This window comes from Dendrobates tinctorius, unplaced genomic scaffold (genome assembly GCF_039654945.1).
Source record: "Dendrobates tinctorius isolate UK_male_01 unplaced genomic scaffold, ASM3965494v1 ptg000070l, whole genome shotgun sequence".
Taxonomy (NCBI): domain Eukaryota; kingdom Metazoa; phylum Chordata; class Amphibia; order Anura; family Dendrobatidae; genus Dendrobates; species Dendrobates tinctorius.
The window spans coordinates 94,786,034-94,804,192 of NW_027361738.1; the positions used below are offsets into that span (position 1 = coordinate 94,786,034).

Here is an 18,159-nt window from a genome sequence, read left to right on the forward strand (position 1 = left end):
CACTCTACATCTCCTGCCTTGTTTCAGTATACCACCCTACCCGCGCCCTCCAATCTGCTGATGACCTGAGGCTAGCATCCTCAATAATCAGATCCTCCCACTCCCGTCTCCAAGACTTTACACGTGCTGCGCCAATTCTTTGGAATGCACTTCCCAGGTCAATACGATTAGCCCCCAATCCCCACAATTTTAAGCGTGCCCTGAAAACGCATTTATTCAGACTGGCCTATCGCCTCAACACATTAACCTAATCTATCCCTGTGTGGCACAGCCAAATGTTTTACCATAACCAGGATCCCCGCATCATGTTCCCACATGCTTTATGCATCCATTAGCCCTCTGTGTCTGTACTGTTACACACTTAACATTATGGCTGGTCCATACAATCAGGGCAACTGTTACCACCCACCTTTCGTGTCTCCCTCTTTCCTCATAGACTGTAAGCTTGCGAGCAGGGCCCTCATTCCTCTTGGTATTTGTTATAATCTATGTGATTATTGTTATGCTGTAATGTCTATTGTCTGTACAAATCCCCTCCGAAATGTAAAGTGCTGCGGAATATGTCAGCGCTATAGAAATAAAATTTATTATTATTTATTATAAAACTAATACATAGCAAAAGGGAGCAGTATTATAGTAGTTATATTCTTGTACATAGGAGCAGTATTATAGTAGTTATATTCTTGTACATAGGAGCAGTATTATAGTAGTTATATTCTTGTACATAGGAGCAGTATTATAGTAGTTATATACTTGTACACAGGGGCAGTATTATAGTAGTTATATTCTTGTACACAGGGGCATTATAGTAGTTATATTCTTGTACATAGGGGCAGTATTATAGTAGTTATATTCTTGTACATAGGGAGCAGTATTATAGTAATTATATTCTTGTACATAGGAGCAGTATTATAGTAGTTATATTCTTGTACATAGGGGGCAGTATTATATTATATTCTTGTATATAGGAGCAGTATTATATTAGTTATATTCTTGTACATAGCAGTATTATAGTAGTTATATTCTTGTACATAGGGGCAGTATTATAGTAGTTATATTCTTGTACATAGGGGGCAGTATATTAGTTATATTCTTGTACACAGGGGCATTATAGTAGTTATATTCTTGTATATAGGAGCAGTATTATATTAGTTATATTCTTGTACATAGGGGCAGTATTATAGTATATTCTTGTACATAGGAGCAGTATTTTAGTAGTTATATTCTTATACATAGGAGCAGTATTGTAGTAGTTATATTCTTGTACATAGGGGGCAGTATTATATTAGTTATATTCTTGTATATAGGAGCAGTATTATAGTAGTTATATTCTTGTACATAGGAGCAGTATTATATTAGTTATATTCTTGTACATAGGGGCAGTATTATAGTATATTCTTGTACATAGGAGCAGTATTATAGTAGTTATATTCTTGTACATAGGAGCAGTATTTTAGTAGTTATATTCTTGTACATAGGAGCAGTATTATATTAGTTATATTCTTGTACATAGGGGCAGTATTATAGTATATTCTTGTACATAGGAGCAGTATTATAGTAGCTATATTCTTGTACATAGGAGCAGTATTATAGTAGTTATATTCTTGTATATATTGGGCAGTATTATAGTAGTTATATTCTTGTATATATTGGGCAGTATTATAGTAGTTATATTCTTGTACATAGGAGCAGTATTATAGTAGTTATATTCTTGTACATAGGAGCAGTATTATAGTAGTTATATTCTTGTACATAGGGAGCAGTATTATAGTAGTTATACTCTTGTATATAGGAGCAGTATTATAGTAGTTATATTCTTGTATATATTGGGCAGTATTATAGTAGTTATATTCTTGTACATAGGGGCAGTATTATAGTAGTTATATTCTTGTACATAGGGGGCAGTATTATAGTAGTTATATTCTTGTACATAGGAGCAGTATTATAGTAGTTATAATCTTGCACATGGGGCAGTTTATAGTAATTACATTGTTGGCCTTCTTTAAATCCTTTCTGGCAGACTTCCAGAGGGTTGACGAGAGCGGCAGTTTGCAAAATCCAACTTGCCCAACGTCTGAAATCATGTAGGAATTATTATTGATGCTACTATGAAAATATTAATTGTAACTACAACTGCTGACTACAGCAAAAATGACATCAATCCTAAGAATGATGCACCCTTTCACCTTCAGAGCAGAGAAGAATTTGCTTATATGTGATTCTCCATCTATGTCTATAGGAAGTATATATTGTAGATTAGTGAATATGTTCAGTAATTTTGAAACGCTCCATAGACTATAATAGAAATATAACGCTCTGAGTTGTGTTCTGGATATATCAATGTAAATGGTTGAAGTTTCAAAACATTCCAGTAGATGGAGCTGTAGCACCATCCTTCCATCACCCCATTCTATGATCCCATCAGTGTTAATCATGTCTTTAAATATATCCCATGATCATAAATATCTCTTTGCAGGTTGCTGACACATTTCTGGAGGATCAAAAAAAATAGAAAGAATTGCTTGGCTTTAGAAACAAAGAACAATTGGAGGAAAGACATTTTTGAGCCAAACTCTGGAACGTAGAATAAAGAGATCATTTACCCACCAATTACAAGGGGATATCTTTGATCTGGTGCTAGGACCGCCACTCCCAAATCAATCACAGCCGGCAGGCGTCCTTGCCTCTGCTCCTCCAGGTAATAGAGATAAATCCCCCTGACCTTATTTCCAGCGTTCATCTCTTGATCACAGGTTTAGGCGCAGACACATTTTAAAGCGCCATAACCTCAAAGACGCCGCAATATCTGCTTAATACATGAAAGCGGGAAAAGGGGGGAGGGCGTCACGGCAATTTTTTATGTTTTTTTTTTGTTTTTTTTTCATACCCCACATTAAAAAATGAAGCTTTTATCTGATTTTATGCTCCAGTCACATCCAAAGCTGCATTCAAAATTCTGTTTGTTGGTCTTTTGGAATCTGTCAGCGACAGTACTGCTGACGGACTCGGCCCTGCACTGCCGAGAACTGCAGATTAGCTGCATTAATTGTAGCAAAGCTGTGTGTTTATAGTTTCCATATTTGCAGATTGATTATCATCACAAAAAAAGATTTAAAGGGATTGTCAAGAATTATAAAAAACATGGCTGCTTTCTTTTACAATCCGCTTCATTGAAATGAATGATGTTAAGCTGCAATACTACACGCCACCCATGGTCAGGGGGTGGCGCTGTTTCCGAAAGAAAACCGTCATGATTTTTTTTTGTTGTTGTTCCTGACCACCCCTTTAATAGTGGTGCATAGGTAATATAGGTAGAGATGAGCTCATCGATTTGCAAGTCACTGGTCTAGAACCCATATTGTGGCGGCCAATCAGGAGCTCTGCAGACATCCTATCTGTCGGAATCCCTGCTGCCTCCTCTGATTTGTAGGCCTGCCATGATGTCATCGTTACGGCGGTGTGACGCGCGCATGATGTCACGCTGGGCTTACTTTTCAGGAATGTCACATAGAGACGGCGAGATAGAGAGTAACCGCAGCTCCCGCTCTGAGGCACCAATTTATTGAATCATTTATTTTTTTCCATCCCCTCCACCGTATTTAAAGCGATGATATTATCATCTTCGTAGATGGATACTGTTGGATAGATCTTGTAAAAACAAACATTTTTGCAATTTACTGCTTGCGAAAATTCGTAGCCGTTCTTGAGATATTAGCACTTTTCTTTTGTTCACAGCTCGTTTCCTAGGAGAACGACCACCGCTGATGTCTTGGTGGAGCGGTCTGCTACCTACCTCCAAGTTTGCTTACAATCTGTCCTAAATTTGGCCCCGGGGTTAAGCGGTAATCGCGCACCCCAGAGATCCTGTCCAGTTTCAAAAAAGTCCATAGACAAAGAGTTTGCAACCAGCGCCCGTGTTCCGCTGTCTAGCAGAAGTGGTCGGTCTCCATGGCAATGAGCTGTAAACATAAGAAAAGTGTTAATATCTCAAGAAGGGATGAAAATTTTAACAAGCAGTAAATTGCAAAATTGTTTGTATTTACAAGCTCTATCCTACAATATCCATCTATGAAGATGGGAAATTACGCTTTAACATTGAATGATGGTGTAAAAATTTTCATTTATTTTGCAAATCTTGAACTTTATTCACACCCAGAGCTGCATTCCAAATTCTGCAACATGCAGTCGATAATGCACAAAGACGTTCTGCTTCATTTGGACTTTTTTTTAAAGGGTTTATCCCTCTTTTATAAGTTAACCCACATCTTTGTTGATCGGTGGAGAACTGACGGCCGGGACCCCCGACCGATCCTCAGAATGGAGGGGCCAACGCATCAAATATGCGGGTTCTTTATTAGTACCGCATGCAGCTAATGTGTCGGTGATATCAGTAGCTCGGCTCATAACGCTGCATTATTATAAGCGGCCAGCTAAGACTCCTGCTCCAACGGGTTTATCTCATGCGACCATTACTTGACCGATGAGCGCCGGGTTTCTGTCCGTGATCAGTGCAGTGATGATCGCTGAGGCCTGACGGGCGACATCTTCAAGCTGCGATTCCTCCTGTGAAGATTTAATAAGGGAAAATCAGAGGTTTTAATTTTCTCAAACCACAATTTAAGAAGAAAAAAAAAGGACCTATCCAACATTCGATATATAGATATTTTCCTTCGAAAACAGCACCCCCCTGTCCGTTGGTTGTGCCTGGTATTACGGCTCAGATCCATTACAGTGAATGGGACTTACCTGTAATACCGCACACAACCTGTGGACAAAACGTGGCGCCATCTGTTTGAAACTAACAGCAGAAACTAGAGAGTTTGTTACAATGTATCAGTGTAGATTAGTCTGGAATCAAATGTAATAGACCCCCAGCTGCAGCGTACCAGGGTATAAAGCGAAACCCCTCCAATACGGAGACGCCTAGAGTATTGTAACCATGAAACCACCTGAGCCTATGAAATAAAACAATCCTGCACGGGCAAATGGATAATCGATGGTCACCCATTACCACCCTGGCCCTTCAGGGATACTAGACCCTCGACCTCCAGAAATATTACATTTTAAACTTTTACCATCCTAGACTTCAAGTGATATTAGCTAAATATTAACCCATAACCACCCTAGATCTCCAGGGATATTAGATACCAACCCACAACCACTCTGATCTCCAGGGATATTAGATACTAACCCATTACCACCCTAGATCTCCAGGGATATTAGATACCAACCCATAACCACCCTGATCTCCAGAGATATTAGATACCAACCCATAACCACCCTGATCTCCAGGGATATTAGATACCAACCCATAACCACCCTGATCTCCAGAGATATTAGATACCAACCCACAACCACTCTGATCTCCAGGGATATTAGATACTAACCCATTACCACCCTAGATCTCCAGAGATATTAGATACCAACCCATAACCACCCTGATCTCCAGGGATATTAGATACCAACCCATAACCACCCTGATCTCCAGAGATATTAGATACCAACCCATAACCACCCTGATCTCCAGGGATATTAGATACCAACCCATAACCACTCTGATCTCCAGGGATATTAGATACTAACCCATTACCACCCTAGATCTCCAGGGATATTAGATACCAACCCACAACCACTCTGATCTCCAGGGATATTAGATACTAACCCATTACCACCCTAGATCTCCAGGGATATTAGATACTAACCCATAACCACCCTGATCTCCAGGGATATTAGATACCAACCCATAACCACCCTGATCTCCAGAGATATTAGATACCAACCCATAACCACCCTGATCTCCAGAGATATTAGATACCAACCCATAACCACCCTAGATCTCCAGGGATATTAGATACCAACCCATAACCACCCTAGATCTCCAGGGATATTAGATACTAACCCATAACCACCCTAGCTCTCCAGGGATATTAGATACTAACCCATAACCACCCTAGATCTCCAGGGATATTAGATACTAACCCATAACCACCCTAGATCTCCAGGGATATTAGATACTAACCCATAACCACCCCAGATCTCCAGGGATATTAGATACTAACCCATAACCACCCAGATCTCCAGGGATATTAGATACTAACCCATAACCACCCCAGATCTCTAGGGATATTAGATACCAACCTATAACCACCCTAGATCTCCAGGGATATTAGATACTAACCCAATACCACCCTGATCTCCAGGGATATTAGATACTAACCCATAACCACCCTAGCTCTCCAGGGATATTAGATACTAACCCATAACCACTCAGATCTCCAGGGATATTAGATACTAACCCATAACCACCCCAGATCTCCAGGGATATTAGATACCAACCTATAACCACCCTAGATTTCCAGGGATATTAGATACCAACCTATAACCATCCTAGATCTCCAGGGATAATAGATACTAACCTATAACCACCCTACGTCTCCAGGGATATTAGATACCAACCTATAACCACCCCAGATCTCCAGGGATATTAGATACTAACCCATAACCACCCTACGTCTCCAGGGATATTAGATACTAACCCATAACCACCCTAGATCTCCAGGGATATTAGATACTAATCCATAACCACCCTAGATCTCCAGGGATATTAGATACTAATCCATAACCACCCTAGATCTCCAGGGATATTAGATACTAACCCATAACCACCCCAGATCTCCAGGGATATTAGATACTAACCCATAACCACCCCAGATCTCCAGGGATATTAGATACTAACCCATAACCACCCTAGATCTCCAGGGATATTAACTAATAACCCCTCTAGATGACCAGGGATATTAGATACTAACCCATAACCACCCCAGATCTCCAGGGATATTAGATACTAACCCATAACCACCCTAGATCTCCAGAGATATTATATACTAATTAATAACCACCCTAGATCTCCAGGGATATTATATACTAACCCATAGACACCCTAGATCTCCAGGGATATTAACTAATAACCCCTCTAGATGACCAGGGATATTAGATACTAACCCATAACCACCCTAGATCTCCAGAGATATTATATACTAATTAATAACCACCCTAGATCTCCAGGGATATTATATACTAACCCATAGACACCCTAGATCTCCAGGGATATTAGATACTAATCAGCCTAGCTCTCCAATGATATGAGATATCCCAGACTTTCAAGATGTCCTATCTTCTCTATGAAGAGAGCGGAATATAAGGAGTCTGCAAAGAGTTTATCTGGTTACAAAGAAAAACGATCAGACCCCTGAATTCATACCCCAGGATTCTCTTCTCCCTTGCTGTACTCTGTTGAGGGAAATTCAGGTTTGGATGACTTTGTGTATGAGGGCCTCCAGTAACAATGATATTTCTATCAGCCCCTTGATATTAAATATTAAACACTCTAGAACAGAGCCGACATCCCAGAATCAGTGACAGAAAAGGAAACTACCGTCCTGAACATAAAAAGCTGAAATAATATTGAAGAATATGAGACATTTTCCAAAAGTTTCAGGTTTGATGCCTCTTTTCCTTTGTGCAGCCCCTCAGAGCGCACTCATATCTGACCTCATAAATTGTTTCCACATTTATCTATAAATCTCACGGCCCCGACTACGATCATCCTGTATGAGCTGAGCACCATGGGAGTAGTAGTGTTATTGTATATGCTGCTCTATTGACCTTCGTAGCTCCAGACGTGCTTCAGAAGGATGGTCGTTATTCAGAGGGGACATGTATCTGAGGGCAATGATCTTCTGGGAGCAAAGAAAGAAAGCATAATATTATTGTGTCCTTACATCAAAGGCTCTAGTGAGGGTTGTGTTCCTTTGGCTGGTTACACTTGAAAACACGAGTCCTGCAGTTATTCTGCCATACACCTTCACTGCAAGATGCAATCTCTGCAGAATAGAGGGTGAACTTCCACTAACTAAAGAGATACATAAGATTGTAACTTCAGCCACCACTAGGGGGAGCACCCTGTATACAGAGATACATAAGATGCTGTCTGCAGCCACCACTAGGGGGAGTTCCCTGTATACAGAGATACATGATAAGATTCTGTCTGCAGCCACCACTAGGGGGAGCTCCCTATATACAGAGACACATGATAAGATCCTGTCTGCGGCCACCACTAGGGGGAGCTCCCTATATACAGAGACACATGATAAGATCCTGTCTGCAGGCACCACTAGGGGGAGCTCCCTGTATACAGAGATACATGATAAGATTCTGTATGCAGCCTCCACTAAGGGGAGCTCCTTGTATACAGAGATACATGATAAGATCCTGTCTGCAGTCACCACTAGGGGGAGCTCCCTGTATACAGAGATACAGGATAAGATTCTGTTTGCAGTCACCACTAGAGGGAGCTCCCTGTATACAGAGATACATAAGATCCTGTCTGCAGTCTCCACTAGGGGGAGCTCCCTGTATACAGAGATACATGATAAGATCCTGTCTGCAGTCACCACTAGGGGGAGCTCCCTGTATACAGAGATACATGATAAGATCCTGTCTGCAGCCACCACTAGTGGGAGCTCCCTGTATACAGAGATACATAAGATCCTGTCTGCAGTCACCACTAGGGGGAGCTCTCTGTATACAGAGATACATGATAAGATCCTGTCTGCAGTCACCACTAGGGGGAGCTCTCTGTATACAGAGATACATGATAAGATCCTGTCTGCAGTCACCTCTAGGGGGAGCTCCCTGTATACAGAGATACAAGATACGATCCTGTCTGCAGCCACCACTAGTGGGAACTTTCTTTATACAGAGATACATGATAAGATCCTGTCTGCAGCCACCACTAGGGGGAACTCCCTTTATACAGAGATACATGATAAGATCCTGTCTGCAGCCACCAATAGGAGGAGCGCCTTTTATACATAAATCTGCTAACATTCAGTGGTATATATGATATACACTGCGCAAAAAAAAAAATAAAGGGAACACTTAAACAGCAGAATATAACTCCAAGTAAATCAAACTTCTGTGAAATCAAACTGTCCACTTAGGAAGCAGCACTGATTGACATTCAATTTCACATGCTGCTGTGCAAATGGAATAGACAACAGATGGAAATTATTGGCAATTATCTAGACACCCTCAATAAAGGAGTGGTTCTGCAGGTGGGGACCACAGACCACATCTCAGTACCAATGCCTGACTGATGTTTTGGTCACTATTGAATGTTGGTTGTGCTTTCACACTCGTGGTAGCATGAGACGGACTCTACAACCCACACAAGTGGCTCAGGTAGTGCAGCTCATCCAGGATGGCACATCAATGCAAGCTGTGGCAAGAAGGTTTGCTGTGTCTGTCAGCGTAGTGTCCAGAGGCTGGAGGCGCTACCAGGAGACAGGCCAGTACACCAGGAGACATGGAGGGGGCCGTAGGAGGGCAACAATCCAGCAGCAAGACCGTTACCTGGGCCTTTGTGCAAGGAAGAACAGGAGAAGCACTGCCAAAGCCCTGCAAAATGACCTCCAGCAGGCCACAAATGTGCATTTGTCTGCACAAACGGTTAGAAACCGACTCCATGAGGATGGTCTGAGTGCCCCACATCCACAGATGGGGGTTGGGCTCACAGCCCAGCACCGTGCAAGACGCATGGCATTTGCCACAGAACACCAGGATTGGCAAATTCGCCACTGGCGCCCTGTGCTCTTCACAGATGAAAGCCGCTTCACACTGAGCACATGTGACAGACGTGACAGAGTCTGGAGACGCCATGGAGAGCGATCTGCTGCCTGCAACATCCTTCAGCATGACCGGTTTGGCAGTGGGTCAGTAATGCTGTGGGATGGCATTTCTTTGGAGGGCCGCACAGCCCTCCATGTGCTCGCCAGAGGTAGCCTGACTGCCATTAGGTACCGAGATGAGATCCTCAGACCCCTTGTGAGGCCATAGGCTGGTGCGGTGGGCCCTGGGTTCCTCCTAATGCAGGACAATGCCAGACCTCATGTGGCTGAAGTGTGTCAACAGTTCCTGCAAGATGAAGGCATTGAAGCTATGGACTGGCCCGCCCGTTCCCCAGACCTGAATCCGATTGAGCACATCTGGGACATCATGTCTCGCTCCATCCACCAACGTCACGTTGCACCACAGACTGTCCAGGAGTTGGCGGATGCTTTAGTCCAGGTCTGGGAGGAGATCCCTCATGACAACATCCGCCGCCTCATCAGGAGCATGCCCAGGTGTCGTAAGGAGGTCAAACAGGCACATGGAGGTCACACACTACTGAGCATCATTTCTTTGTCTTGAGTAGGGGCATAACTACCGGGGTAGCAGCCGATGTGGTTGCTTTGGGGCCCGGCCCATATAGGGGCCTGCCGCCCGGGTTCCCGGCTCCGATTGGCGCTACCCGGTAGCAGGAGGGCCGCACCTATAATGAGGCGATTTGCTCAAGCGGCAGACAGCAGCATTATGCGCTCCTCTACCCGCTGCACCTACAATTTAGCCTCTGCACGCTGGTGCTGCGGTCATGCAAGAGGCTGTAAGGCCTCTTTGACACTTCAGTTTTTTGTGTCAGTTAAAATCCGCCAAAAAGGCGGACAAGCGGATCCGTTCTGAACTGATGTGAACGGATGGCACAGGATCCGTTTAAGACGGATCCGCAAAATGAGGAAATTTAAAGGAACCGCTGGCGAGAGAGAGAGAGAGAATTTTTTTTTTTTTTTTGTCCGGCACCCAGACAGAATTTCGGGTTAAATCAGTGTCTGGAGGATCCGCCGGCCAAAAAAACGTTGCAAGCTCCGTTTGGAAATCTTTGAGGATGTTGACGGACAGCAACATTATGGCGGATCCGCACAAAAACGGATGCAACGGACGGCAATCAGTCAGGATCCGCCAATAATGAAAGTCAATGGGGGGAAAAAACGGATCCGCAAAAAAAAATTGCGGATCCGTTTTTTTTAAAACCTGGCGGATTTTGACTGATTGTAAAAAACGGAAGTGTGAAAGAGGCCTAATTGGTGCGGTCACAGGAGGGAAGGTGTCAGGGCCCCCTGATCATGTGACCCATGACTCCTCCCCTCCTGTGACCTCATCACAGGTCCTGTGCGAATCATTCCTTGGTTTATGCAGAACTGCTGTCTGTCATCGTGAGTGAGCTACATGTGTGTGTAATACGTGTGAGCTGTGTGTGAGCGTGAGCTGGGTGATACGTGTGTGTAAGTTACTTGCGTGAGCTGTGTGAGCTACTTGTGTGTGAGCTGTGTGTGTGTGTGATACGTGTGAGCTGGGTGTGTGTTACGTGTGAGCTGGGTGTGTGATACGTGTGAGCTGTGTGTGTGTGCAATACGTGTGAGCGGTGTGTGTGATACGTGTGAGCTGTGTGTGTGATACGTGTGAGCTGTGTGTGTGATACGTGTGAGCTGTGTGTGTGTGCAATACGTGTGAGCTGTGTGTGTGATACGTGTGAGCTGTGTGTGTGATACGTGTGAGCTGTGTGTGTGATACGTGTGAGCTGTGTGTGTGATACGTGTGAGCTGTGTGTGATACGTGTGAGCTGTGTGTGATACGTGTGAGCTGTGTGTGTGATACGTGTGAGCTGTGTGTGTGATACGTGTGAGCTGTGTGTGTGTTACGTGTGAGCTGGGTGTGTGATACGTGTGAGCTGTGTGTGTGTGCAATACGTGTGAGCGGTGTGTGTGATACGTGTGAGCTGTGTGTGTGATACGTGTGAGCTGTGTGTGTGTTACGTGTGAGCTGGGTGTGTGATACGTGTGAGCTGTGTGTGTGTGCAATACGTGTGAGCGGTGTGTGTGATACGTGTGAGCTGTGTGTGTGATACGTGTGAGCTGTGTGTGTGATACGTGTGAGCTGTGTGTGTGTGCAATACGTGTGAGCTGTGTGTGTGATACGTGTGAGCTGTGTGTGTGATACGTGTGAGCTGTGTGTGTGATACGTGTGAGCTGTGTGTGTGTTACGTGTGAGCTGGGTGTGTGATACGTGTGAGCTGTGTGTGTGCAATACGTGTGAGCGGTGTGTGTGATACGTGTGAGCTGTGTGTGTGATACGTGTGAGCTGTGTGTGTGATACGTGTGAGCTGTGTGTGTGATACGTGTGAGCTGTGTGTGTGTGCAATACGTGTGAGCTGTGTGTGTGATACGTGTGAGCTGTGTGTGTGATACGTGTGAGCTGTGTGTGTGATACGTGTGAGCTGTGTGTGTGATACGTGTGAGCTGTGTGTGTGATACGTGTGAGCTGTGTGTGTGATACGTGTGAGCTGTGTGTGTGATACGTGTGAGCTGTGTGTGTGTTACGTGTGAGCTGGGTGTGTGATACGTGTGAGCTGTGTGTGTGTGCAATACGTGTGAGCGGTGTGTGTGATACGTGTGAGCTGTGTGTGTGATACGTGTGAGCTGTGTGTGTGTTACGTGTGAGCTGGGTGTGTGATACGTGTGAGCTGTGTGTGTGTGCAATACGTGTGAGCGGTGTGTGTGATACGTGTGAACTGTGTGTGTGATACGTGTGAGCTGTGTGTGTGATACGTGTGAGCTGTGTGTGTGTGCAATACGTGTGAGCTGTGTGTGTGTGCAATACGTGTGAGCTGTGTGTGTGATACGTGTGAGCTGTGTGTGTGATACGTGTGAGCTGTGTGTGTGATACGTGTGAGCTGTGTGTGATACGTGTGAGCTGTGTGTGTGATACGTGTGAGCTGTGTGTGTGATACGTGTGAGCTGTGTGTGTGTGCAATACGTGTGAGCTGTGTGTGTGATACGTGTGAGCTGTGTGTGTGTGCAATACGTGTGAGCTGTGTGTGTGATACGTGTGAGCTGTGTGTGTGATACGTGTGAGCTGTGTGTGTGATACGTGTGAGCTGTGTGTGTGATACGTGTGAGCTGTGTGTGTGTGCAATACGTGTGAGCTGGGTGTGTGATACGTGTGAGCTGTGTGTGTGATACGTGTGAGCTGTGTGTGTGATACGTGTGAGCTGTGTGCGTGTGCAATACGTGTGAGCTGGGTGTGTGATACGTGTGAGCTGGGTGTGTGATACGTGTGAGCTGGGTGTGTGATACGTGTGAGCTGGGTGTGTGAGTGTGATACGTGTGAGCTGGGTGAGTGATTCGTGTGAGCTGTGTGTGTGATTCGTGTGAGCTGTGTGTGATTCGTGTGAGCTGTGTGTGCAATACGTGAGCTGTGTGTGTGTGCGATACGTGTGAGGTTTGAGCTGTGTGTGATACGTGTGAGCTGTGTGTGTGTGTGTGATACGTGTGAGCTGTGTGATACGTGTGAGCTGTGTGTGTGTGTGCGATATGTGTGAGCTGTGTGTGTATGTGATACGTGTGAGCTGGGTGTGTGATACGTGTGAGCTGGGTGTGTGATACGTGTGAGCTGTGTGTGATACGTGTGAGCTGTGTGTGTGCGATATGTGTGAGCTGTGTGTGTATGTGATACGTGTGAGCTGGGTGTGTGATACGTGTGAGCTGTGTGTGATACGTGTGAGCTGTGGTGTGATACGTTTGAGCTGTGTGTGTAATACGTGTGAGCTGTGTGTTTGTGATACGCGTGAGCTGTGTGTGTGTTATACGTGTGGGCTGGGTGTGTGATACGTGTGAGCTGTGTGTGCGATATGTGTGAGGTTGGAGCTGTGTGTGATACGTGTGAGCTGTGTGTGTGATACGTGTGAGCTGTGTGATACGTGTGAGCTGTGTGATACGTGTGAGCTGTGTGTGTGTGTGCGATATGTGTGAGCTGTGTGTGTATGTGATACGTGTGAGCTGGGTGTGTGATACGTGTGAGCTGTGTGTGATACGTGTGAGCTGTGTGTGTGTGTGCGATGTGTGAGCTGTGTGTGTATGTGATACGTGTGAGCTGGGTGTGTGATACGTGTGAGCTGTGTGTGATACGTGTGAGCTGTGTGTGTGATACGTGTGAGCTGTGTGTGTGATACGTGTGAGCTGTGTGTGTGATACGTGTGAGCTGGGTGTGTGATACGTGTGAGCTGGGTGTGTGATACGTGTGAGCTGGGTGTGTGATACGTGTGAGCTGGGTGTGTGTGTGATACGTGTGAGCTGTGGTGTGATACGTTTGAGCTGTATGTGTAATACGTGTGAGCTGTGTGTTTGTGATACGCGTGAGCTGTGTGTGTGTGATACGTGTGGGCTGGGTGTGTGATACGTGTGAGCTGTGTGTGTGTGTGCGATACGTGTGAGCTGTGTGTGCGATACGTGTGAGCTGTGTGTGCGTGCGATACGTGTGAGCTGTGTGTGCGATACGTGTGAGCTGTGTGTGTGGGTGATACGTGTGAGCTGTGTGTGTGTGACACGTGTGAGCTGGGTGTGTGCGCGATACGTGTGAGGTGTGAGCTGTGTGTGTGATACATGTGAGTTGTGTGTGATACGTGTGAGCTGGGTGTGTGTGATACGTGTGAGCTGTGTGTGTGTGCGATACGTGTGAGGTGTGAGCTGTGCGTGTGATACGTGTGAGCTGTGTGTGATACGTGTGAGCTGGGTGTGTGTGTGCGCGATACGTGTGAGCTGTGTGTGTGATATGTGTGAGCTGTGTGTGTGTGTGATACGTGTGAGCTGTGTGTGTGCGCGATACGTGTGAGCTGTGTGTGTGCGCGATACGTGTGAGGTGTGAGCTGTGTGTGTGTGATACATGTGAGTTGTGTGATACGTGTGAGCTGGGTGTGTGTGTGATACGTGTGAGCTGTGTGTGCGATACATGTGAGGTGTGAGCTGTGCGTGTGATACGTGTGAGCTGGGTGTGTGCGATACGTGTGAGCTGTGTGTGTGCAATACGTGTGAGCTGTGTGTGTGCGATACGTGTGAGCTGTGTGTGCGATACGTGTGAGCTGTGTGTGTGCATGTGATACGTGTGAGCTGGGTGTGATACGTGTGAGCTGGGTGTGATACGTGTGAGCTGGGTGTGATACGTGTGAGCTGTGTGTGTGTGCGATACGTGTGAGCTGTGTGTGATACGTGAGCTGGGTGTGTGTGTGCAATACGTGTGAGCTGTGGTGTGTGATACGTGTGAGCTGTGTGTGCGATACGTGTGAGCTGTGTGTGTGTGTGAGATACGAGTGAGCGGTGTGAGCTGTGTGTGATACGTGTGAGCTGTGTGATACATGCAAGCTGTGTGTGATACGTGTGTGTGTGTGTGTGAGCTAAAGCAAAAGTTGGCACAACCTGCCAGTGTTCTACGATTTGGGTGAGGACATTCATTGTATGTGGGCTAGTGAATTTTTTTTTGTGTCAGGGCTGCTTTTTGGTCTCAGCCCGGCCCTGTGTAAGGAGCAGAGTCGCACATGTGTGAGGTGTACGGAACCGCGTGTGTGCGAGGTGTACGGAGCGGAACTGCGAGTGTACAAGGTGTATGGAGCAAAGCCGCATGTGTACAAGGTTTACGGAGTGGAGCCTTTTGTGTACCACGTTTACAGAGCGTGGCCACGTGTGTACAAGGTGTACGGAGCAGAGCCGCATGTGTACGAGGTTTACGGAGTGGAGCCATGTTTGTACTGAGTGGAGCCGTGTGTGCGAGGTGTACAGAGCGGAGCTGTGTGTGTGCGAGGCATAAAAAGCGGAACCGTGTGTTTATGATGTGTGCAGAGCCATACGTGTACAAGGTGTATGGTGGGAAGCATTCATACCTCCCAGCGGGACAGTCCCGATTTTGAGATTCTGTCCCACTGCCCCGGCTGGGAGCTTACTTTTCCCGCGGACACAGGAGTACACGGTGGACCCCCGTGGAGTACTTTAAAATTCGCACGTGACATTCTACCGGATGTGACGTTCTAGATGCTGAACGGAAATTTGGTAATTCGGGAGGAGATTGTGACGGAACCATGGAGGCACTTCAGGGAATGTTTCAGATCCATCACCGTGTCCTCCTCCAACAGCGCGGATAGCAGGATCGCCTTGGACTCGGGGTTGCCGGCCATGTAAGCGGATCATGATATGTCCTGCATCGGGAGGCTCAGGTGGGCACTACAGTGAGAGCCGGGATGCTATAGTATCTTTATAGAATCTTTCTCTCTCTGTTTCTTTATCTCTCTAATCTTTTTTTTCTCTCTCTCTCTTGGTTCTTTCTTTCTCTCTCTGTTTCTTTCCTTCTTTCTTTCTTCCTTTCTTTCTCTCTCTCTTTCTTTCCCCTCTTTATTTCTCTCTTTGTTCTTTCTTTCTCTCTCTGTTTTTTTTTCTCTCTGTTCTTTCTTTCTTTTCCTCAGTACCAGTAGAATAAGAAGGAAACTAGGTGGCACTGGTCATATTGAGCCTCTCATACTTTTTACTGGTGTATAATCATATGCCCTGCGCACCCCCATAAAGTGGGCCAGCCCCAGACAACATAGTACAAACAAATCACTATTACTATCAGTCCAAGTGGACAATTTTATGCGTAAAGTTAATGATGTCCCTGCGCCAAGCAGTGCGGAGGATCAGAATACACGGAGACCAGAGCAGCGGGGTTTGGGAAGAAGAATTATATGGGCCCATTATACTGTATGAAGTAATATATGGGGCCCATTATACTGTATGAAGTAATATATGGGGACCATTATACTGTATGAAGTAATATATGGGGACCATTATACTGTATGAAGTAATATATGGGGACCATTATACTGTATGAAGTGATATATGGTGCCCATTATACTGTAGGAAGTGATATATGGGGCCCATTATACTGTAGGAAGTGATATATGGGGCCCATTATGCTGTATGGAGCATTATATGGGGCCCATTATACTGTATGCAGTAATATATAGGGCCCATAATACTGTATGGAGCATTATGTGGGGGATAGGGGATGACTTTCTGTTTGTTGTGGATCTGACCGCTGGGACCCCCATGATCCTGGGAAACATAGCTTTGAAGAGCACCATGTAAATGGAGCTGTGGTCAATCATACGCACTGTGGTGCAATTCACATGTTGCTCTTCAAATAACTCCTTAAAGAGAGTGATGAGGGGATGACAAAGTATAGCAAAAATTCACTGATCGGGGTGAGGAGTGCTATAGTTTGTGGGCTGGTGGGATTTGTGTGGCAGGGCTGCTTTTTTGTCCCAATCTGGCCCTGTGCCAGGCCTACCATTGTCATTAATGACCCTTGTTCTGGATACTTCTGTGATGTTCTTCTATGTGCGTGTGATGACGCTGACATCATTGTGTTTGGACACCTTTTTTTTCTATTTATCTAAATCAAAATGTCCACTGTGTACTCAGTTTTACAGGATACGGATAGATATGAGAATTTACTTTGTGTGGGGGGGGGGGGCGTCATTTTGCTGTTCGCCTCAGGCAGCAGAGAGGCTAGGTTCACCCCTGCCCGGTAGTGAAATTTAATTACCCCAACCACCGGTCCGCGGCCCAGCACCGGGCCGTAGCAGTGCTCTTGCCGGTCCGCAGACACAAGGGGACACGGCGGCTGTGTAGCAGCTGATACTCACCCTGCATAGCGGTCCCTGTCTGCACGGCGGCTTCATCCAGATTCCAGCGCTGAGCTGTCAAGTGTACCGCTCATTTAAGGTCATGAATATGGACGCCACGCCTCTCCCATAGACGTGGCGTCCATATTCATGCACCTTAATGAGCGGTAGCACGTGACCGCTCCACACAGGAAGAAGCTGAAGCGCCGCGAGATGCAGGGAGGGAAGTTCAGCGACGGGAGGGAAGTTCAGCGACATGAGGGTAAGTATGATGGGGGAGGATGGGGGAGCTGAGCGGAGCCATATATACAAGGGAGGGAGAGTGGGAGCGGAGTCATATATACAAGGGAGGGAGAGTGGAAGCAGAGCCATATATACAAGGGAGGGAGAGTGGGAGCCGAGGCATATATACAAGGGAGGCCGGGAGAGTGGAAGCAGAGCCATATATACAAGGGAGGGAGAGTGGGAGCGGAGCCATATATACAAGGGAGGGAGAGTGGGAGCAGAGCCATGTATACAAGGAAGGGGGAGTGGGAGCAGAGCCATATATACAAGGGAGGGAGAGTGGGAGCAGAGCCATATATACAAGGGAGGGAGAGTGGGAGCAGAGCCATATATACAAGGGAGGGAGAGTGGGAGCAGAGCCATATATACAAGGGAGGCCGGGAGAGTGGAAGCAGAGCCATATATACAAGGGAGGGAGAGTGGGAGCGGAGCCATGTATACAAGGGAGGGGGAGTGGGAGCAGAGCCATATATACAAGGGAGGGAGAGTGGGAGCAGAGCCATGTATACAAG

The 18,159-nt window shown here is 45.9% G+C and overlaps 1 protein-coding gene across 4 annotated transcripts in view; it reads right to left on the bottom strand.

The window, feature by feature from the left end:
* Window positions 1-4,100: 4,100 nt before the first annotated feature.
* CRPPA (CDP-L-ribitol pyrophosphorylase A) overlaps window positions 4,101-18,159 on the bottom strand; it is a 203,761-nt gene continuing 189,702 nt past the window's right edge. For all 4 annotated transcript variants that reach the window (XM_073582139.1, XM_073582137.1, XM_073582140.1 and 1 more), the window contains one exon: window positions 4,101-4,563. In XM_073582139.1, coding sequence (XP_073438240.1) covers window positions 4,459-4,563 — 105 coding nt within the window. In that variant the 3' untranslated portion in view covers window positions 4,101-4,458. The remainder of the gene's footprint in view (window positions 4,564-18,159) is intronic.